This window comes from Colossoma macropomum, unplaced genomic scaffold (genome assembly GCF_904425465.1).
Source record: "Colossoma macropomum unplaced genomic scaffold, Colossoma_macropomum, whole genome shotgun sequence".
Lineage (NCBI taxonomy): Eukaryota > Metazoa > Chordata > Actinopteri > Characiformes > Serrasalmidae > Colossoma > Colossoma macropomum.
The window spans coordinates 14819204-14842594 of NW_023494794.1; the positions used below are offsets into that span (position 1 = coordinate 14819204).

A 23391-nucleotide genomic window follows, 5' to 3' on the forward strand; every position below is an offset into this window, starting at 1 on the left:
AAATGAAAAAACAGAAACCCACCATAAACAGAAGTTAAATTCGCAGACTTTAGTACTTAGTTTTTTTTTTTCTGTTATTCCCTGCACACTTCAGACCGCTAAAAGTGAACTACTCTTTAGGGGAAAAAAATAATCTGTCAATTCAAAAACAAAGGAAACAATATCTCATGTGCTGTCAATTCTACAAAAGAAACCTCATCAACTATCAGATTCCAGAAGCTGACTCTAGACCAGTTCTAGAACTCTTCATACTCGGTTCTAGAAGAGTGTGGATTTTTTTTTTACCCTCTCTAAAACAGGACTAGCTATACTTAAATTTTCATTAAATATTACTTTTTTTATCCTCAAAAACTGCAACAGCAAATAGATAAATAATAATAACAACAGATATATTACTGGTAACAACATCAATACCAAAATGTGATTCTGGTCCTTCACAAAGAAATTCAAATAAAAAGAGAGAAAAGAAGTAGATCGATAATGAAGGAAAATAATAGAAACTTTGGAATCACTGCATTATGGGAAAGCCTGCTAGCCCCAAGGTCGAAACAGAAATGATATTGAAATAAAGAAAAAATGAGTTAGCATACGCTTTCTATGCCTTTTTTTTCAGTTTGGAAAAACTGTCCAATCAGCAAGGGTCTCACTGGTCACTGACACTAACCTGCCTGCCTCCTATTGGCTGGAGTCGTTAACAGAGCTAGGAGGCGAGCTCAGAGAAGGATGTTCTCCTGTATGGCACTGAGTGAGACAGAGAGATGAAGATGACGCAAAGAAATAAAAAGTGGAAGTAAAATTGTAGAGCGATGTGACAGTAGAGGGCGCTGTCCTCCTCTGTTTTCTCAGACAGTATCAGTTTGTGTTTTGAGTGTTGGGTGACCAATGCTTCACTCCTCCCTTTTCCGAATGGTACGGTGCAGTGCTTCTTTATTTCTTCTTGCCGAAGAAGCTGAAGCGCTTCTCGCGGTCTTTTTCTTTGCCCTCTTTATTGCGCATGGTCACTCCTCCGGCCTCACCCGAGCTGGGCGAGATGGGCGGCATGGTCATCGCCCGGCTCAGACCGCGCTGACCGCCCGGAGAGCGCTCACCAGCGGCGCTCGATGGCATGGAGGAGTGGATGGCACGAATCCATGAACTCATCTCAGCCTGTAAGACAGATACACAAAGACATGAGAACAGGAAAAAGTGCAGCACTGTGACTAAGAATAGCCAAAAAATCTGAATTAAATCAAATGAACCCTTAGAGGCTGCAGTTCCTCTGGATGTTATGAAAGCACGACACAGTTTATACTGTTATTTCAAACTGTCAGTCAATACTGCATTTATGTTGGTAGATTAAAAAGGAGATATTGTAATTTTAGTCTGATTAAAAGTTACTGTTGTCTTGTTTTGCGGTATTTTTTGCCATGTATTTGTGCAGACATGAACCCATTGATACAGAATGTAAATCGCATGTAAAACTAAATCATTATCAACAGCATAATTTATGTAAATTATGTAAATATAAATAAACAATGCAAGGTAAATGTAATGTATAATATAACTAATTAAACTGTTATTACACTTTAATTATGGAATTTACACTTTTAAGTATGGAATGTAAATCAAACAAGAAATGATAAGAATTTTAAGACACCCGGAAGAGACAAACTGAGGAAAGACATGACAAATTAGAAATGTATTTATTAGTGATGTAGCTTAATTGATTTAATTTAATGAGCCGACTCATCTGACTCACTGAAAAGAGCCAGACTGCCCTTCACTAGCACGGAGCTTCAGTTCCATAACACGAATAATGACCAGCAGGACGGCCCTGCCTGCTGTTTCCTGCTGAGGGTTTGAGTCTCAGGGTGGAAAGATACTCACCTCGTCCTTGGCCTGGAACAGGAACTCTTTCCCATCTCCCAGCCTGAGGAAAACAACACCAGGAAAAACGTTACTCAGGCCCTAAACCACCACACTGCACTGTTTTTATCCAATGGGAAATCTGGCTGCATGTAATCTATCTGTATTTCTGTCTGTCACCTCAGTTTGAAGACATGCTTCCTCTTCTTGTAGTCGTGGGCGACCTCACAGGTGGCCTCGCTGAGGCTGATGGGAACTTCTCCGTGGTAGGGGATTCCGTTAGAGGCGCTCTTATTGTCCTTATAGAAGCCCAGACTTCCCTTCCTCAACACACAGTACACATTCTGCCATGATCTGTGTGTGAGATAGAGAGAGAGAGAAAATATTCGGGGTCAGCTGATCTTATTTTTTTGTTGTGATCTATATATTTATATTAAGCTGTACAGGAAAAGTTGTTAAAAACATACAGTTATGTGCAAAGGTTTGAACACCCCTGGTCAAATTACATTTCTCTGTTGACTTTCTAAGTGAAAATAAGTTAACAATACTAATTTTCTACTGAGAGCTCACTTGAATGTGGCGTTTAAGTGCCATTTTTCGTGCACAATGTCTATGTATTTGCTGAGTTTAACATACTGGACAAAACTTAAAATAATATAAAATATAAAAATGTGTCATAACTTTTACACAGGACACATTTTATGTTTAATTTCTTCACGATACGTTAAATTCAGCAAATAAACTTATTAAAAAAGAAAAAGTAATTGTGCATTAAATAACAAACAATACAGTAACTGCACATTTTATGCGTTCTCTGTAGAAGATGTGTTAATTTATTTGTCACTTAGAAAATCAACAAAACGTCATTTGGCCAAGGGGGCCCAAACCTTTTCCTTTTATGAGGGGAAAGAGTGCAGAGACGGGAAGAACAGTAAGGTAAGGAAAGACCCCTTTAGCATGCTGCTCCAAAAATATGAATTACGTAGGTTTTCATCAGAAAGCACAAAGTTGTTCACTGGAGTTTCACTGACTACCAACATTAACGTTATATCTAAGTCTCGCATCTCAGAACAGCCCCCCCCACGAACACTGATGTCAAACATGTGAACCTTATTATAGACCCATATCACTGTGTAACTAACTGACATACAGGAAAATAAACTCACTCATCCCCTTTTTCTCTCCCTTCCCTCTAGCCCAACACCATCTCCCTCACTCTCCCTCCCTCTTTCTCTCTCACTGTACCTGTTGGCTGCTTTCTTTGTGTGGCTCTCCATCTCGTGTTTTCTGCACAGCATGCCCTCCATGGCCTCTGTGGTGGGGTCCACTCTGCCAGGCAATGTGGCTGAGGGGTCGTGCCGAGAGGCTGTGTCCAGTCCGCTGTCCCGGCCCGGACCGTTCACAGACTCAGACTCTGACCCCTGCAAGACACATACAGTCAGAGACTCTTCCGCTAGTTTAGAGCGACAGACTTCTGACTAGTTAATATTTGATTACACGTGATATAATGGGCCTGAATCTACCTGTTCAGTTAATGATGGGTGACGCACAGTGCAGCATGGCATCAGTATTGATTGTTAATGTTAACAAACACAATAAACTAAGCTGTTTAACTGTAACAAATAATCCTTAACTTTAAATGCTGTATTTTTAACAACACAACTAATTAATATGAATTTCATTTGACTCAATTCCATAAAATCTTACAAACGAGCTTCACTTAAATACAAGAAAAGTATAAACGAAGAAAATTACTCAAGTTCTTAATAAAAAAAACTACAACAATTACTTTGAGTTACTTTAGGTTAATATTCTTATTGCAGGAAGGAGCTAAAGTGATCGATTTCCCTGGATAGACTGGCTACTTAAGGTAGCCCATTACCTTGACCATTTCCTTACATTAGCTAAATTAGCTTAGCTAGCTAACATACTAGCACAGCGTTGCATTTCCCTACTCAGCAAAGACCAAAAGAGCATAGTATCTATTTAGTTAAGGTTAGTTAGATAGTCAGCTAGTTTCCTCCCCAGGTTGGAAGCTGTGAAAAGTGTTTTTTTTTTTTTACTCTGCAAATACTGTAATAGAGAAGTTGAACATTTCATGATAAACTCCAGCAGACGTAACATCACCATGACTTAATATTCAAAAAAGTATCGTCACAGGAAAGATTGTGATTTAAATCTGTTCACCTGGCAGACTGAGACTGTTCATCACATCATGCCAGAACACAAACTCAAAGTACACAAGAACAGACAGCCTTACAGACAAACGTGACCAGTGACATCATGGGGGGGAACGCAGTGAGGAAATTTGGGAAATGCATGGAACACTGGGAGTGGTATGGAAAAACACAGCGAATGATGTGGTCAGACAGGGAATGCTGGGACACACATGGAAAACTTAACCAGCCACAAGGAGTTTTTATAAATTTGGGTATTTTGCAAAGATGTTAACATGAACTTTGAGGGCCAAAAGAAAAAAAAGTTGTTACATACGAGGGTAAAAAAACTTCAAATCATACGTAAAGTAGCCTTTATGGTCCAAAAAATAGTCCAGTATACACTGTTAACACATTTATTAAAACTTAAAACATACATCTTTACAAGGTCTGCAGTAAAAATCAAAGACGGAGGGTAAGTTTCATATCGTTTAACATGAAGTCTATTTTGCCATAAAGAAGAAGAAAGCCACTATTCCAATTAATAGATAGGAACAGAAAAACATCTCCCTTTAAATCTCAGGAGATGTAGCAACTTTTTTGGATTTTTAAATCCAAAAAACAAGTTGGACTAAAATAAGGACTATATTATGGTCTTTAATATGGACTATAATGAGTTTATTTCCAATTATTATTGTTCTCATAGGCTGATACAAATATTTGAACATTAAACAAGACAAAAGCATTACAAAAGAAACATTAAAATTAACACGAGCAAGACCTGAACCCATACTCCAATTCCAGCAAGACATGAAAAGCTGTGGGTGCCACGGGGTGGTTTTGGCGCCCTCTAGCAGGCCAAGTGGGAAACTGCAACCACTGGTTTGCTAGGTAGCTATATTTGCTAAGCGCAGGCAGCGATGAGAGGGGTAGCAATGGTGCTAGGCTAAAGCTAAGGGTTAGCACAGCTCTAAAGGGGTTAGTACTCACACGCTGCTGTGCCTTGTAGGGTTTTGGCACAGGCTTAGAGACCGGTTTAGATTCTGGTTTAGAAAGTGGTTTAGGTTCCAGATTCGGCAGTTCAGATACCGAGACCGATAAGGACTGCAGGTAAGAGATGTGACAAGAGTATGTTAGTGTGTTTGTGTGTGTGTGTGTGTGTGCGTGATGTAATGAGTTTCGGACACATAAAAGTATGCTGACACTGACACAATGACTCCACAAACAAAGTGAGTGTTAGTATTATGCCGATTTCCTGATTCTGCTTCTTACAAACCTCTGACACACATTTCCTCTCTCTCTTCTGCTCCATTAATTATGTTGACACATGTATATCTACAGGACAACATATAGAGGACTGAAGGAACAGCACTGAACATGTAACAGGATGACTTTCAATGTGCGACACTCAGATGTGGTTCATGTTCTTCAGACTTGTCGAGGTTCCAGTGTGATGATGAGAGTTTACAGAGGGAGAAGAATGTAAAGTCTATTTGTAGAGATATCAACAGCCTCAGAAACACAGTATAAACATATACAGGTGCACTACCTGTGATGTGTCCTGGTCACTGTGTACTCCGTTGACAGACACTGACTGGTTCAGCGTGGTCTGGTCTAAACTTGTCCTGGAGCAGGAAAGAAACAAGTCAGAGAAATTACTCATGTATTCACACATACAATTTGTACAAGGGCATTTTACACCCCCTGAAGTCAACTTGAATTTAAAGTATGTACAACAGTATATACAGTATGTGGTAATGTATATACATGTACACAGAATAATCGGCAATGTATCGTTTCTGTCAGGAAAATACCTTGTATCTCCATTTTTGTGATTTTATTTAATTTTTTTTTATTTGAAAATGTCAGTTGACGTTTACATTGCGACACGATGTCATGATGAATGGATCAATAGAAAATGAACTGACAAAAACCTCTGCCATTCAAAGTTAAGAATGTTTTTGCTTCACCAGTAAAGTTTTTACATTTTTAATGCCTAATTACTGTTTATTTGCTGAATTTCATATATTGGAGAAAAATGATAATAAATCATAAAATATGAGCTACTCAAAAGCACATTTTACATTTTAAGTTTTACTTTTTCCAATATGTTAAATGCACAAATAAATAGAACTTGTGCACTAACACGCAGAAATAACAGCATCTTTAAGTTTGTTCTATGGCACAAATATTTTATTGCCATTAATGCATTTTCCTAGTTTGAATGCTGTATTCTATGACAGAATCTGCGACTGTAGTCCTCTCACTCAATTATTACTTTCAAATTACTTTAAAGTGATATGTTCGGCATCTTCAGCCGACTTTGCTGGACAGTGTTCGGAGGCATAGGGATAAATCAATGAGTAGCAAGCTAACAAAAGCCAGAGCAAAGCTTAAAGCTACAGTTCACCTTGAGTGCCTCCACTGTAACAAGAGCTGTATGAGCAAGACGCTACAACCGTAGAGGAGTTGAGCCACTGACTTTATGAATATGTACTTATATATGTATGTACATACACGTACACACACACGCATTAAACACACTCATTGGTTGGAACATGCAGCCACTGTTGCTCTCACTGGATGCTAAGGATAAAACCTAGAAACTGTATTCATTCTGTTAAAATCACATCATTTTCATGTTCAGGTTTATGCGAATCCTGCATTCATACAACTAAAATAATTTTGCTGGACTACTGAAAGTAATAAATACATTCTTTAACACTATATAAACCTGTAAGGATCAAATTTGAGCAATTGACAAAGCAACTGAAGAAAGACGACTAATCTGGATTATTTATTTCACTCTTTTAGCAGCCCTTGTAAAAATATAAATTGGCAATAGATTTAAAATAAATGTATTTAAATTTAATTATATTCTCACACAAAATACATTCTGCTTGAAGAAAAGAATCATAATGCCGCGCTCGCCATGCCTCCCCTATAACCTGTATAATGGTATAGTCCTTAAATTTACCTGGCTGCTGACTCATGTTCTGCTTCAGACTGTACCACCTCCTCTACGGGAGGAGGTGTGGGTGGTCTTCTCGCTCTCTCCTCTTCTTCTTTCCTTCTCTGAATCTCCTGCTCCTCCAGCTGTAGGGAGGAGAAGAGGAATGAGAAGGTTGAGACCAAACAAAGTTATATATTAGGTATATATTAGTATGAGTTGGGGGTGCACAGACACAAACGGATGTTTTTTTGCTCCTAACATGATCCACAATCGTCCTGACCGCAATCCACAATTAGGCCTACCCAACCCACCTGCCCACGGGTTTCATATTAGTGCAAACTTTGAGTAAAAAGTAAATTCACAATGTTATTGTCTTTGTTGTCTGTTGCTTTCAAAAAAATCTATGGCAAATAAAAATCTGCCAAAAAATTTGCTTAGATGGATGATCATGATCAGCGCACCCGCAGTTTGAATGTGTGTGCGTGTTTCAGACCGTGGTGAGTTTCTCCAGTAGTACAAAGCGCTCCTCCCAGCCTGCGGCGAGTTTCTCAAAGGCTTCATGACGTTTGATGAGGCTTTCTACTTCGTCCACGTTGGAGCCCAGTTCAGCTGCCCGCACCAGCGGCTCCTGACCTGCCAACCATGACTCGGCTACTGACGCGTCCCTGCCGAACTGCAGCACCTCCAGAACTAACACATGCAGATAAACAAAAACAGCAATATTCAGTAACCAAAAAAAAGAAAAAAGAAACAAAGAAACAAGCAAACAAAAATGGCACTGACAGTAAACACACAGGACACAGAGGACACATTTTGTACAGCCAGAATTCAGTATCCAGTTGTTCTTCTACTAAGCTTTAAAATAAGCTCTTTTTAATTAAAGCATCCAAAAGAAGCCAATCATGCTGAAACTTCTCAATCACAACAACCCCAAACGAACAACCACAGAGCTAACATCACATCACATCAGCGTGACTGAGCACTATTTCATGATATATTTTTTTTGGATTCAATCACATTCACTCTTTTTTTCCCCCTCTTCAACATTCAATGTAGCATTTTCTACTGATATTCACCTGATACGGATACCTGGTCTTAGACTGGCGTCAGGCAGAAACATGAATTAGAGATAAGTGTAAATGATGCACTCATTTACATGCATGCACACACAGATATCCACTCACCGATCTGTAGGTGGTCCATTTTGTCCTGCCATTTTTGGTTGATTTCGTCTCTCTTCGCCTGAAGCTGCTCCAGTTTCTCTCGAATCTATAAAACAAAAGAGACAGTTTATGTGTGAGCTTATCAGATGTAAACTGACTGCTTCGTTTAAGTGTGGATTAAGTAAAGTACATCTACAGTACTGTGTACAAGTTAAAGTATTATTTATTAAATTTCCAGTCAAAATAGCCAAATTATTAATTTTTCAGGGTCAGGAAAAAGCAGAAAACATATTTAACAGAAAGTGGCACAGAAGCCTCAACAACTAAATATAATATCACATTTTTCAGTATTTAGTGTGTCCACTCTTTTCCTTTATTACAGCGACCATTCTTTTCATCAACGTACTTACAGTTTTTTAGATAAACTTGCAGGGATATTATTCCACACTCAAAAAGTTCAGACTTAGCAGTGGGTTGAATTTTCCTCTTCTTACAATGCGAGTAATCCCAAACACATTCAATAATGTTCAGGTCTGGACTCACAGTGGAAGGATGGACAGAAAGACCTGTGAGTTTTTTCAGATCTGAAGCAAGTGCAGAGCTTGATTTTCTCCTCTCTCTTAAAGATGAAAGTACTGTTTATCCGATTAAGACAGGAGTTTCATTTTCTCAGCACCTTTACACAATTTACGAGGCAGTTAAGATGCATTGGGGTAGTTGCTTGTGTGAATGTTAGTGTCTCTTTGAAGGGGAACATAATGTCAGTGACTCCTTCGGGAATCTTTTGTTGGGAGGACGCAGCTGTAACTGTGGGCTTTTAAGACTAGAAGGATGGAAGAGTTAAAGTGGCAGCAGGTGCACAAAGGTAAATAGTGGACAGATTAAATAATGATGGATTTGATATTATACGTATTGCTTGAGGCTTCTGGTTTTTACTGATGGTTTTGACCTGGTCACAGTCCAGATTTAAACTCTACAGAGAATATTTGGTCTCACATTAAACACGAACTAGTTTGTCAGTGTTTTTCAACTGTGTGAAGCCATCAGTGCTGAGTGGAACAATACTGACTCTTCTTTCTGTAAAAGGTTTTCTGCAAGTTTACAAGCAGAAACACCCACAAGACTTCAATATTGAAAGGAATCAAAGGGAAAAGCTTTGCCATACTAAGTTACTTTATCTATTTGTTTAATGATCTTTTGTTGTTGTTAAGATTTTAAAAGTTTAATGTTTTGCCATTTTGGGCTTGGCCCATTTTTTGCACTGGAGTGTATGTGTATAATGTACATGTGTTGTTTACAATAATGTCTGAAGCAGGAGAGTGTGTGTGTAAATATCTCATCTAAAGCATAGTGGTTGTTGAGGAGAATGTGTGTGTGTGTGTGTGTGTGTGTATACCTCATCTGAAGCATAGTGCTTGTTGTTGAGAAGTGTGTTTCCCATGTCAGTGCATGCGGTGAAGCTGCCGGCTCTGGCCTCAATCTCTGCTTTAATGTCCTGATGATTTGCTATCACCAGCCCAGCCGATGACACGTCTCTGAAACACACCGCACGCAAATTATTACACTGTTTAAAATAATCCATTATTATTTATTCTGCATGGCTAGAATTTAAACAGTTAGTGTGCCTGTCTGTATTTTTATCTCTGTTTGTGAGTATTTGCATATTTACATGTCCGTACACTTCCTTAAGCAGCTTCTGTTTCTAAATGTGCTATTATTTCTATAAATTCTTACACAAAAGTATGTAAGAGTGAATATAGTGTTTTAGGAAAACTGTAAATGCTTCAGTTAAAAAGTCTGTATGTGTGCTTGTACAGACCTGGGGCTGTCGTGAGACTGTATCTGCAGGTTGATTCCATCCATCCACAACATCAGATCTCGGACCATGTTGAAGAAGCGGAACTTCTCCACTGTATCTAATAGGAGCAGTCGTCTGGATTGAGTAGCGGCCAGAAGCCCCTCCCAGGCCTCGGTCACAGAGCGCTCGTGCCGGTGGATGTCCTCGGCTTTCTCTCCAGCGTATGCTTTCTGCAGACGAGCCGCATCGTCCTGCACCTGTGTCACCTGCAGGGTGAAACGGCAAATGTTAATAAAAATCATGGGGATGGATAGGAGATAAGGGGAGGTAAGGGAATGTATACACCCTGTATTGTTATATACTGTAACAGGGTAACTTGAGACAAGAAGCTCCTCAGAGTAAGAGGTCCTTGTCCACTTATTTTCTCTACAGATTAGATGATGGGACCAAATGTAATCTGGATACATTTACTGAACGGCTATGGCCCAAATCATTCAGAAATTTGATCCTTACATTTATCTTGCCCCCAGTTCCAGTTTATTTCCTGTGTAGATTTACGGATCATCAGCCAATATTTGGTAAACGGATGAACAGAAATGCTTAAGCTGCTCTTAAGGGGTGGCATTTCTCCCTGTTTTTCCCCTTTATAACACTGCAAGATACAGTTCTGTTTAATAAAGGAAGAGTATGGCAAAAAATCTAATTACAACAGATGTGCATGTGATTTTTACACTATATAAGATAATGTTACCTATAAAATTGTAAAAAGGTCTATCTCAGCAAAAAACGATAGTAGAGGACACCTGGAAGCCTGATTTTTTTCCTATTTTGGTCCGTTGAAACCACACCCAATCGCAGTAAGGTTGGACTGCAGAGAGCTAAGTCTTTGCCGGCCAGTCGTTCCCATTTATGCAAGTTAGCAAGATATTACTGACTAGCATAACCTAGCCAAATAAAGATGGGAAAAACACTGATGTCAATGCGCTGTATTTCTTATAACATTATAGTTTTAGGAAAGGGGTCATGCTAAGAATGGCTCCAGTGTGTCATGCCATGATTTCAGGCCCATCCAAAAAGTCCTCACCACAAAAATCATAAAAAACAGGTTAACGGTCTAAATCCACAATTCAATAAAATATAGTTCATAATCTTTTCATATGATTTCAGCACTTATTTTCTGACATGATTAAAGTGTTCAGAAACAAATCTCTGAATTTACTTTACACATACTTTAACAGTGAGTGGCAAGTGTGTGATTTAGGTATGCAGTTTCCATTATTTGTTAGCTACATTAGCCTTGAAGCCCCAGTGCAAAACTAAAGCAGCAAACTTCAAATATAGTTTTAAATCATTTTGACTTCAAAGTATGCACATACATTAGCTTTTATCAGCACATGGGGGCATCTGCTTTAGGTTTCCCTGAAGTTGTTTTTTCCTTAACAGAGTTATTATGCAGAAATAGTGTTTTCTTATAAAAGTGATGATGTGTTGTCTCACACACACCTGTCCACTCAGTGCCTGTACATCATGTTCGTAGGCAGTGTGTTGGCGGTGGAGGTGCTGGACAGTGTTGAGGTCTCTGCCCAGTTCAGCTCCGGCCAGAGCCTCTCTCTTCTCCTTTACTCGCCCCAGTGCCTCACGGGCGTCCTGGTGGAAGCGGTGCAGCTCGTATGAAGCGGCCAGCATCTGCGTGCGCGTGTCCATCAGCTCCAGCAGGTCTGCCCACGCCTCATTCAGACCGTCCTTCCACTCGGCCACGCTGGCGTTCTCCGGGTGACCTGATTCAATCAGCTCATCTGCCTGAGCGTTCACGGCGTCTACTCGCTCCTGACCGATCGCACTGGTGTCCCGAGCAAACTCCCGGAACTTGTCTCTCAGCATCTGAGAAACAGAGAGAGAGAAGAAACGACCATTTCATTAACAAACTTATGGATATAAACAAATGTGTCATATGTGCACTACTACTCAAAACCTAACAACGGTCATCCTAAATGACCGCTAAACTACATTTTTTCCCCTAAAAGAATGGCAGAACAATGCGGGCAAAAGCTTGAGCACCAGGCTTATATCACGATAATACAAGTACATTAGCAACATCCTAGCAACCATGTTGGATACCATAGCAACTGCTTAGCAATACTGTAACAACACCTGGGATACCTTAGCAAGCATCCAGCAACACCCTAGCAACCACATGGAACACTGAAACAACCATCTAGCAAAACTCTAGTAACAACCTTTTTGAACTGCTTAAACTGCATGATCACTGCATTTTCTTCAGGAAATGTACTTTTCATGTCCAAAAGGAAAAAAGGTTGTGTTCTGAATGAGGAACAGAGCCACAGATAATTCTAAAATGATGTAGCATCAAAAGCGAAGTTTTAATAAAATTAACATAAAGAATGCATCACATTTTAACAATGGTGACCAAATCTTGAGACGGGTGAGTAAACTATAAACAAAACACCTAAAAATACCTCACATCTCTACACACACACTCATATTCTTTCAGTGTCGTATCTCATATGAGAGAAAGGAGAGTATCAATAAAAACAGTAAACGCTTTCGTACAGTGACATGCTCGTAGTCCTGTCCGAGTTCATGAGAGCCGGCAACGACTTCCCTCTCTGCGATCCACTGCTCCAGGTCATCCACTTCTCTCTTGAGCTGGGTCAGCCTCAACCTCTCCTGCAGCCTGACCCGCCGCTCCTCCGCCAGATCCTTCAGCCCAGCGTACAGCTTATCCACCTGAGCCTGACGCAGCGTGATCCGCTCACTGATACACAGAGAGAAAACACAACAACTTCAGTGCATTAAGATATTCACTTTCACCTGTAGTGACACGTCAGTTATCTTGTTCCAGGCCACACTGACGATATTCAGGTTGCATCTGACTACAGCAGTCCCACTCACCTGATTCAGGTAATATGCTAATTGGTGGCTATAACCTTCTATTACTTGCATTCTAAACTAAATACAGAAATTTCCATGTTTTCTACTGTATTTGATTGCAATGTTATCAGATTTGTTATCTTGCCCTTCTGTCTAGTACAAAAACAAAGCTAGGGTTATTATCATGTTAGTCTGAGTGAAGATTCTGTGACAATTCCAATTTCAGGACAATCGCTTAGTTAGAAAGCCAGAAAGGTCCTCACCTCTCAGGATGTTCGCTGTTCACCATGAGTCTGCTGCTATTGGCCAGCTGATGGATGGTCTGAGCGTAGTCCTCCAGTGCCTGCTCCAGGATCTGGTGCTTCTTCACCATCACCATAGCACTCTGTTCATCCTGTTATAACAGTTATAAATGCATTATAAACATCAGCAGAGCGCTTTGCTTATCAAGTAATAATTGTTATATATGTATTATAACATGGCCAGAGCATTTTGTTCAACCTGTCATAACAGTTATACATGCATTATAAATAACATCAGAGCACTCAGCTCATTCTGGAGTGACAGTTACAAAGGCATTATAATCACCACCAGAGCGCTTTGCTCATCCTGTATTAACAGTTATAAATGAATTACAAACATGGCCAGATCACTCTGTTCACCTTGGAATGATGGGCACAACATTTACTAAAGCTTTCAAATTTTTGTTATCCTGTAATATGTAAGAAAATCTTCATCACCAGAACACTCTCCTCACGCTGTAATAACAGTTATAAACAGAGAGCGCTCTGCACATTTGGGAATGACAGTGAATAATGCATTATAAACATTATCAGAGCACAGATATTCCTGTAATAAACTATATACTCTTTGTAAATCTCACAAGAACTCTGACTATCCTGTAACAACAGTTATAAACACATCACATATATGGCCAGAGTGCTTTGCTCATCGTGGAATGGTAGTTATTAATGTTTTACAAACTCTGATTGTCCTAAAATGTTATAAAATCTTTGTAATTACCACCAGAACACTCTGTTGTAATAACAGTTGTAAACGCATTGTAAACATGGCCAGATCGCTCTGTTCAATGTGCAATGCCAGTAATGAATGCATTATATACACCACCAGAGCCCTTTAATCACTGTGGAATCACTCTGTCCTGTAATAAGTTATAACTGGGTTCAAAGTCTGGAATTGAATATATTGGGGACCCAGTATATTACAGTATCTTCATCATTCTATTTTTCTCTTGGACAGAAACACATCCCAGAGTCAGACGCTCACCTTGGCCTTCTCCTCGGACATCATATGCAGCTCTTGTTCGCCCATCCAGGCCTCAGCCTCAGCTGCGTCTGCGTAGAACTGCTGCGCTCTGTTAGCCTCGACTAAGCGTGCACGTCTCTGGTCAGTCTCTGAGATGAGATGGGCCCACAGCTCCCCGAGCTCGGTCAGGCGCTCGTCCAGAGCTGCACGCTGCTCGTCATCCATGCTGCGCCCATGTGCCTGGATGTCATTGATGCGGGGCTGATGGCCCTGGATCTCCTTTTGTAGAGTCTGAGCATAGAGAGAGAAAAGAGAACTAAAACCTGAGAAAAAGTATGAGCAGCAATTACAAACATAACGGAGAACAAAAGCAAACATGAAGAAGAGACAATCATTTTCACAAAACCTCACTGAAAACATGGACCAAACTGAGTGAACATGTTGGCTATGTTAACGTGTGGTTAACTGGATAGTAATTCTTTTATTTTGCTTCATTTAATTCTAATAAATTCAAGGGATTACAAATAAAATACAAGTTAACATTCTTCTGAAACTGCATATTAGACCTATAAAAACAGCGGTTAATATCAAATTAGTCAAAACTTCACAATAAGAAAGAGATTTCATTCCTGTATTTGATAACGCTCTTCGCAAAATGTGCTTTTTTGTTTTTTATTTGCTGTGAACCGTCTTTAATCTCTGAGTGGGAACAAGTGGAAAAGAAGCTCACCTCAGCTCATCTTACTCATAAAGCTGGATTCAGGTCAAAATAAAGAATTTCCTATTTGGCTGAATTAATCTGGCTACACCTACATAATTCTGAACTAAAACTTGATCTGTCAATCAGTTTGCGGCAGAAATAAATAAAGTGTGTGTGTGTGTGTGTGTGTTACCTGGTTCTTTTTGATGAGGAGCTGTACGCTGGGCAGGTCTTTGCCGTGATCTGTGGATGTAGCCATAGGCATTCTCTCTTTCACCCACAGCTGCAGAAGAGGCAGACAGAAAGAGTTAGTTAATTATATTCCACATAAACTGCAAGGTTGCAGCAGGAAAAGCGCACAACATCAATAATATCCCACATGAGGCGCTGACAAATGTGTGATTTCAAGACTAGGAAAACCTTCTTCTGATGATCTTTTCAGGGGCTGTTTTGAAATGTTTAGCTGAAGGAAGGCAGATTGCTATTGTTAGTTCTAGGAAGCTGAATATCTTCATGCAGTCATGTAACCGTAGTAACTCTTTAAAATTATTACAATGGAGAGTAACAAATAGGGGTGCAAGAAAAAATCGATTCTTAGATGCATCACGATGCGGACGTGAAAGATTCTGAATCGATTCACAAATGTCAAAAATCGATTTTCTAAATATTTAATTTATAACGTAATGTTGACGGAACACAAAAGGCGGAACTGGGAAGTGGGTAAGTGCAGCGTCCGGACAGTCTGTAGTGGCACACAACAAAAACATCACTGGATGAGTGAGAAATCCGACCGGCTCCCTCTGCATTAAAGCCAGGTTAGGTCAGGAGTCACAACACAAATGATAAGAAGAGCCATTTTGTCCTTTCAATAAAAATCGAATCACCTTGGGAGCCACAACATTTAACGTCCAGTATGTCTCAGTATGTGATAATGTCCTAGTATAGACTAAACAATATAAACGAAAACGCAGATTTACTTCGCTCTGCTTTAAGCTTCGCCTACAGCCGCTTTTCTTCCATCTCCGCCAGAAAACTCTTCCTCAGAAGTTGATCAGTTAAATGTCTCAGCGTTCAACTGTTTTACGAGGCTGAAGTCGCTTCTTATTCTCCAGCTTCTTGTTCAAATTTACCCGTTCCACCTTAAATTCTAACTGAGGGGCTGAATGTAAATGCGGCACCATTTAAGTGGAACAGGAGAATTTGAAAGAGAAGCGACTTCATCTTTGTGACTTTTTAGTGTTTGACAGTCTCTCGTTGCAGATTTAACGTACCAGGAAACAACTGCGCTGCTTATAAACGCGAATAACGCATCGCTGCTATGTGACCTGCAGTCTGCACTGCAGTTCTCAGTCGTTGCGAAACAGGGCTTTCGCACTATGTTGCACACGACCCGTCTCAAAGATACTTTACTGACACAGCGATTCCCCCCGTCTCTACAACGAGACCAAAACCGAAGTTATAAAATCACAAAAGAAAACGGGTAGAATAGCTGTAACATGTGCTGTGTGGACATCCATCACCACTGGATCTTATTTCACCATAACTGCGCATTTTATCGCAGATGAGTAGCAGCAGCTTCTCGTGCTCCAAACAAGAGCAGTGAATGAGAGCCTTCTAGTTCATTTGCCACATCACTTCCATTTGTTTTATTAATAAAAGATATTGGAAGTAAATTCATTATGGATCATTACAAATACTTTGCTTTAAAGGTACCAAGTCACTTTAAATAACAATAACACTGAGTCACTTAGTCACTTTAAAATGTATATTGTCTCTATATTCTGTGTATATTTTGTGTATATTTAATATATTTCAGTTTGTTTTTTTGTATTTTTACTTTCTGTAGAGTGATTAGCTGAGCCTCACCACAAGCATTTCAATGCATAAATGTCCTGACATGTTGTGCAAATGACAAATAAACTCGAAACTTGAACTCGAAACTTGAGCTCACACAGTGAGAAAATAGAAATGCTACACAGAAAAAAACGATGCATCGAAATGCATCGATAATCGTTTTATAATTGCATCGCAGCCCTCTGAATCGTAATCGAATCGAATCGTGAGGTGTCTAGAGATTCCCACCCCTAGTAACAAACAACTCAAATGACAGAAATGAAAACAAGCTAAAGGCAAAAATGGTAGCTACCTGCCGATTAAGACATCACACCTACAGCTAAAAAGTTAAAAACTTGCCTCTGTTATCAGTTCTCTGTTTTTTTATGAGTGTGTTTAATGATCGTGGTAGGAGTTACACTGATGGCTGTATTTATTAGAGTATGGGTCAGTAACTAGGCCAGCAGTCAGGATTGGTTGACATCACAGGGATGAACACTGCATAACAAAAACTACACATTAGCCTCTATTTTTAAGCTGGAATGCCTCAGTAAATGTGAAGGCCAACTGCAGTTTCACTCAGGTTAATAGTCACAAGTAGGCATGGCCTCATAGTTACAGGTGTATGCAAATGTTTTGGCACCCCTGGAAAATTTAAATTTAAAGGGTTTCAATCCAAAACAGTATAGATAACTTTAAAGAATTACTGTTGTTCAATGATGACTGTTGTTGGGAATGGGCTTTACACATACAAGAGACATCAGTGCTTTATAATGATTAATACCACCTTTATTAGAAAAATTAAAAATATATGTTTTTTGTATTATTTTCTATTATTCCATCAGCTGTCTTTTTAAGAACTCATTATTTATATATGTATATAACTGTTATAAATGGATGTACTTTTTGAAACTCTTCATACTTTGTTGATTCCTAAGTGAAGAAAGTGAACGGAACCTCTGAAGCAAACCATTTTAAGAAACCGCAAAAGATATGATTTTGTCACGTGTGCTCAAACTATACGTCAGTGTGTAAGTGAGTGTATATGCGGGACTTCAAAAGCGTGTGAGAGTGAGTGAGTATGTCAGTATAGGAGTGCATCTCACTATTTCATCCTCCAGGTCTCTGTTGAACTGGTGGGCTTCTTTGGAGGCGAGCAGCTGCAGGCGTCTGGTTTTGAGCGGCTCCTGCAGCTGAGAGAATCTGTCCTCCACTCTGCGCTGCTGACTGTCCACCTCCACAATCCCAGCCTCCTCCTGGGCCAAGGCCAGTGCCTGAGACTGCAGAGCTTGCACCTCCTTCTCACGAACATCCATCTGGTGCTCCAGCATCTTAAACACACACAGATAATTCCATTTAACGTCCCAATAACATTGCTGATATTTACCTAATGTTTGTTTTCTATAATTAATCATTTTATCACCCAGGTCTACTGCAGTTTGCCCACACTGGGCTGCCATACCTGGTGTTTCTTCAGCAGTATGTTGACGCTGGTCAAGTCCTTGCCGAAGTCGTCGCTCTGAAGCTGAGAGGAGATGTTTTGGAGCCAGGAGTCCAGCGCCGAACAGCTCTGAGTGAACAGCTCGGCCCGGTTAGCATCAAACAGACACTGCGCTTTGGTCTGTGTGGTGTTCTCTAGCTCCTCCCACTGCTTCTGTAGTGCACGAAGAGTCTCCGACACAGTCTCCTCCAGCTCAGGCTTCTCAGCCACCAGTGCTTGACCCTCCTGAGAAACAGAGAGAGAGGGTGAATGAGAACCAAAGTGAAAATCTTTTGTCTACTTTAGTAATGGTTTGGCCAAAAATCACACACAAACACAAAACAATGAAAAAAATCTGGCTTGAAGATGTCTGCCTCCAATTTTTTTCAAGCTATGGGACATATTTTTGTTTATGTTTTTAGATAACAGTATGTCACACTGTGTCAGAAACCATGTAAGCAAGACCTTCTGTAGATCTCTTAACAACTTAACACAGTCTGAGGCAAGTTTCAACACTAACTATGCCTCTTTGAATCATTACATTTGAGGGAAATTGTACACATTTGATTTTTCATTAAACCATACAGAGCAAAATTTGTTTGGCCAGAAGATTTTTTACTCCTAACAAACCTCTGAAAAATACTGTTTTTATAATAATCTTGACTAAGTAGGATCTACATCAGCACTTGTATTTACAACTTTCTGAAATGTGTGTGAGATGCCTGTACCTTGTCGATTTTGTCCAGCCAGTCTTTGTTGGAGGCCAGCTCAGCCATGAAGGCCTGGTGTTTCTGCCACTTGCTATGCAGGTTCCTGGCCTCATCATATGACATGTCTTGAGCTGTCAACATCTTCTCATTAATCCAGAGAGTCAGCTACAGAACGATAGAGAGATTAAGACAGAGACAGAAAGAGGGAGAAAGAAGAAAAGAGAAATGATTGAGAAGAGCACATTTCCTTTAGAGTATTTATATCACTGCACATATATGGATTGATTTATCTTAAGCTAAACAAATGCAGCAATTCAGCTGAACTCTGTCCATAACCAGTGTGGAGGCCTGTGAACAGTGCCTGGTATTTATACCTCCTGTCCGTCCTGAAGGAAGTGCTGGAGCTCCCTATTGTCCTTCAGTTTGGCCAGAAGATCATTAGCTGCCTGCTTATTCTTCTGGTGTCTAATACAGAAAGAGAGAAATGTTTGCACAGATATCTCCAAACAGATATCAGTGTCTTTATGGGCCCATTGCATACCATGTTCTATTGGTTTTATCTTATTGTCGCTCTTAAGAATACATTTCATGATAAACTAACAGTACCATTAGTACCAGTACTATTTTGGACATAATGTTACCATTAGTTTATCATGAAATGTTCACACAATGTAATGTTATTCAAGATTGAAATATCTGAATAAAAAGTCAAGGACTGCCTCATATGGTCATGCCTTTTATGTCCACTACGGGGACCCAATGTTAAAGAAATGATACTATCACTAAAAAAACTAATTGTTGTTTCTTATTATCACAAGTCTCCCTCTTGTACCTCTCTTGAATGGAGTCAGCTTTTTCCTGAATCTTGTCTCCGTTGGCGTTTCCGTCAGATACAAGGCGTCGCCCGGACTCCACCACACCATTGATCTTTTCTTCACTGGCCTCCATGGTGGTGAGGAAGTCCTCATGCTTCTTTATGGCCTCCAGTGCCCCTTGCAGGCTATTGGGCATCTCAGTGTGGGACAGCACGTACTCCTACGGAGGGACACATAAAGAGAACATAAATTACAGTGAACCAAAGCGAATAATGATCCTGGTGCCTTAACCACAAATGCTGAAATTCTATCTGGTGATCATCACTCACTCATTGATTTCTCTCTTTCACCATCCGTCCATTAGAGGTGAGTGGTATGACTAAGATATTATCACATTAAAGCATCTAAGCGTACTGATATCCATATATGTGCACCTTTGCCGAAAATGAAAGCAAGTTTCTCTACAGTGAGCCACTTCTTAAACACTTTGAATGACTTTGCATCTTAACGATTGAATTATGCAGAAATTTGGGGAAAAAAGGGTCAAATTCCCCTTTAAGTGAATGTACTAAACAATGAAGAAAAAAAAATCTCTTAGTACTCATATAGCTACTGGAAGTAGTAGGAAGTAATGTGGTGCATTATTAAATGATCATAAATTCTGAAACTGTCATCATGTCTTATAAAAATGTCTCTCTTTGTGTCTGACCTGGCTATTAAGAAAGCCTTCGGCCTGCTTGGCATCCCGGAGAAAGGTCTGGAAGTCAAAGGCCTGAGCCAGCACGCAGTGTCTGCTCTCCCACATCCTGCGCAGCTCATGCCAGCCTGTGTCCAGAGCCTGCAGCCGCTGAGCCAAGAACATGTACTGAGCGTCCGTCTGACCCTGGGTCACCTACACACACAAACACAGAAGAGGCCAGGGTAAATGGAAATGCAGACTTGTAGAATTGCTGTTAATGCAGTATCAGAACCTGGCCTAATTATTCCAAACTGGGGTTTGATAAACACATTAATTGCATTAGAATATATCCATTCACCTTAAAGATCTGTAAGCTGCATGTGTGCTGCAACATGATCAATTCCCTTTTTTATTTTTTTAGCCATTCATTTGTGCTTACCTGGGGTGGGCATGGTTGTTCTGTATAACATATATCAAATAGTATATATTTAAAAAGATATTATATATGTCCAAATATTAGATATAATATTTAGTATTTGTTTACTTAATCAGCACTTCGAATAAGACATGCAGTTTGTAATGTAAAATGTAAATGTTCCGAATAAAAATGAATAAATAAATAAATTCTGAAACAGTTTGTGTTTTTTAATCAATTTTAGACTGAGTGTGTGGTGTAGAACTGCAGAGCATGCTGGGACACAAATCAGCTGATATAGTGATATATTTTAACGTTCAAACACCATTTGAAATAAACGCAGATATCTGAATTGCAAAAAATATTGCCAGTGCTTACCTCGGCTCCGGTGGCCCTCATCTTCTCGTAGTCCTCGCGATAGTTGTCCACCTCGTTCTTGATGGCCTCGTGCTGGGCCAGCAGCCGCTCAGCCTCGGCCAATGAGGTGGGTGTGTCCTCAGAGGCCACGGCCGTCTGTGTGCGGGACAGCCAGGCCTGAAAATCGTCCAGATCCCTCAGGAAGCCCTGTAGTTTGGACGCTTCGCCCAGGGACTCCTCGCGGCGCTTCATGGTGGATCGAAGTTCCTCCCACACCTCCTGGATCTCCTCTAGCCTCGCACGGATCTCTCCGGCCTGCTCCGGGTGCTCCGACGCCAGCTTCTCTGCCTCAGAGCGCAGACCTCCCAGCTTGCCCTGCAGAGAGAACAGAGGGGGAAGATGGAATGTTATCGTGTTCTCGTGTGTGTATGCTGGTTTGTGTATACTGTATTGTTTTCACTGTTTTCCACGTTTTAGAGCAATGGTGCATGGATCCAAATTGTGAAGTAGCACATATGGAATTAGGTAGTATTAAACAAACCAAAAATCATCTTCTATTTTAGGTTACTCAAAGTAGGCCCCTCTGCCATAATTCAGCTTGGGGGCACTGCTGAAAGCTACTTGTTTGGGAGACCTGCTTTTCTAAAAAGCAAAAAACATGAAAATGATGAAACAAACACATTCAATCAGGTGTGTCCCAACTTTTGAAGGGTACTGCATGTTTATATTTATAGCAACATGGCCTGGAGCTTAAGAGCTGCATGATGTGCATCAGGGTATGAGAGTGGTGCAGAGTGGGCACAGTGTGGGGTGATTTTGCCCAAAGTGAGAGAAGATCGCTTCAATAACACTCCATGCCATTAGCCTAAGTTCTTTATTCCCCCTGGACAGACTGCTACTGCATAACATGAGTGAGGAGTGCCTTGGTTATTGTGTTTGATCTGCAAAATGGTACGGCAGACTATACTGAAAATTCTCACTGGTTACAGCAAACATTTACAATTTCCCCTCAGGACAATTAAAGTTTCTTTATTTCTTATATCATATCTCTCTATCTTTCTCTCTCTCTCTCTGTCTGTCTGTTTGTCTGTCTCACTGTTTAAAAAAAAACCAAAAAACTGTATCTTAACCTAAAAAAGTTAATAACCGGCAGCCAGTTTACTAACTTTTTAGTATTGTTACACCACTTCTAGGCTCCTGCCTTTGCCTTTGAGCACCTAACGGGTATTTGTTTGTACCTGTATAGCCTCCAGGTCCCTTTCCATGCCAGTGAGTTTGCGCTGCAGGGCCATGACACCAGCCAGGTCGTTGCCCAAGCTCTGAGTGGACTCGATGACTTTAGTTTTCTCCTTCATCCAACTCTGGATCTCATTACACTCCAGATGATAGTTTTGGATGTTCAGAGCAGATTCCAAAGCCTGCTTCCTCTGGTCTGCCACTCTCTGGAACTCACTCCACCTACACAGACACAGAGAGACAGGGGTTATGGGATTTGATTCAGATGAAGTGCCTTTGGGTAGTATGTGTTTCTGAGAGTGGTACGTGAGTCTTGGCATGTATTGTTAGGTAATTAAGCAGTTTTGTGTTTAAGTGCTCTTTACGTGTGTGTGTGTACCTGTTGTTGAGTTGGTCCTGTGTCTGGTTGATTTGCTCTTTGTTGCGGTTGTCTGATTTCAGCAGCTGTTCAGCGACCTGATTAACATCTGTGATGCGAGAACCCAGGTTATTCATCTCCGGCTCCAGAGTTTCAAACCTACACATTTACAACCATAGCAGAAGCATAAAACCCTGTTAAAACCATAATAAAATCCGTTTATAACTATGACACAACCAAACAGCCCATTTACAACTATCATTCCTCCCTCATTCCTCCCTCACCTTTGCTGGACCACCTCCAGGTCCTCCAGTTTGGAGGGGATCTCCATGTTGTGCAGCCACTGCTCCTTCTCCCCGATCCATAGCTGGCAGGCTCCAGCCTCGCTGAACATGCGGTAGAGCGCTAGCGCCCCCTCCAGAGCTTGTCGCCGTGCTGACGACAAAGCCTCCAGTTCTTCATAGCGCTGCTCAATCGCAGGTAGACGCCCCTCCACCTGAGAGAGTCAAAAACAAAGGGAAGAGTGATTATTTTATTCCATAGTATTACATACTTTTATTACATAGTTATCGTATACAGACACATTGATATGGCCATATTATTACTATATCATTTAAAAAAAAAATCTTTATAAGCTTTATAAAAAGCTTTATATGGCGCTATCATTTCCATTTCCTGATGAATGGACCAACAGAAATGCTCCAGATTGACTGTAATGAAATCTCCTTTCATTAG

General features: G+C 40.4%; 1 protein-coding gene across 1 annotated transcript in view; it reads right to left on the reverse strand.

Moving 5' to 3' along the window:
• Positions 1 to 421: 421 nt before the first annotated feature.
• The window catches only part of LOC118814642 (spectrin beta chain, non-erythrocytic 1), a 67001-nt gene continuing 44031 nt past the window's right edge, over positions 422 to 23391 (reverse strand). Inside the window, 25 exon segments of the mRNA XM_036580343.1 lie at positions 422 to 1146; positions 1867 to 1909; positions 2026 to 2199; positions 3091 to 3266; positions 5551 to 5626; positions 6979 to 7097; positions 7448 to 7644; positions 8139 to 8223; positions 9514 to 9652; positions 9937 to 10181; positions 11419 to 11796; positions 12487 to 12691; positions 13071 to 13201; positions 14095 to 14364; positions 14967 to 15056; positions 17713 to 17937; positions 18069 to 18332; positions 18815 to 18961; positions 19171 to 19261; positions 19629 to 19831; positions 20321 to 20503; positions 21084 to 21437; positions 22301 to 22520; positions 22678 to 22815; positions 22941 to 23152. Of these exon segments, the coding sequence (XP_036436236.1) occupies positions 928 to 1146; positions 1867 to 1909; positions 2026 to 2199; positions 3091 to 3266; positions 5551 to 5626; positions 6979 to 7097; positions 7448 to 7644; positions 8139 to 8223; positions 9514 to 9652; positions 9937 to 10181; positions 11419 to 11796; positions 12487 to 12691; positions 13071 to 13201; positions 14095 to 14364; positions 14967 to 15056; positions 17713 to 17937; positions 18069 to 18332; positions 18815 to 18961; positions 19171 to 19261; positions 19629 to 19831; positions 20321 to 20503; positions 21084 to 21437; positions 22301 to 22520; positions 22678 to 22815; positions 22941 to 23152 (4584 nt within the window). The 3' untranslated portion in view covers positions 422 to 927.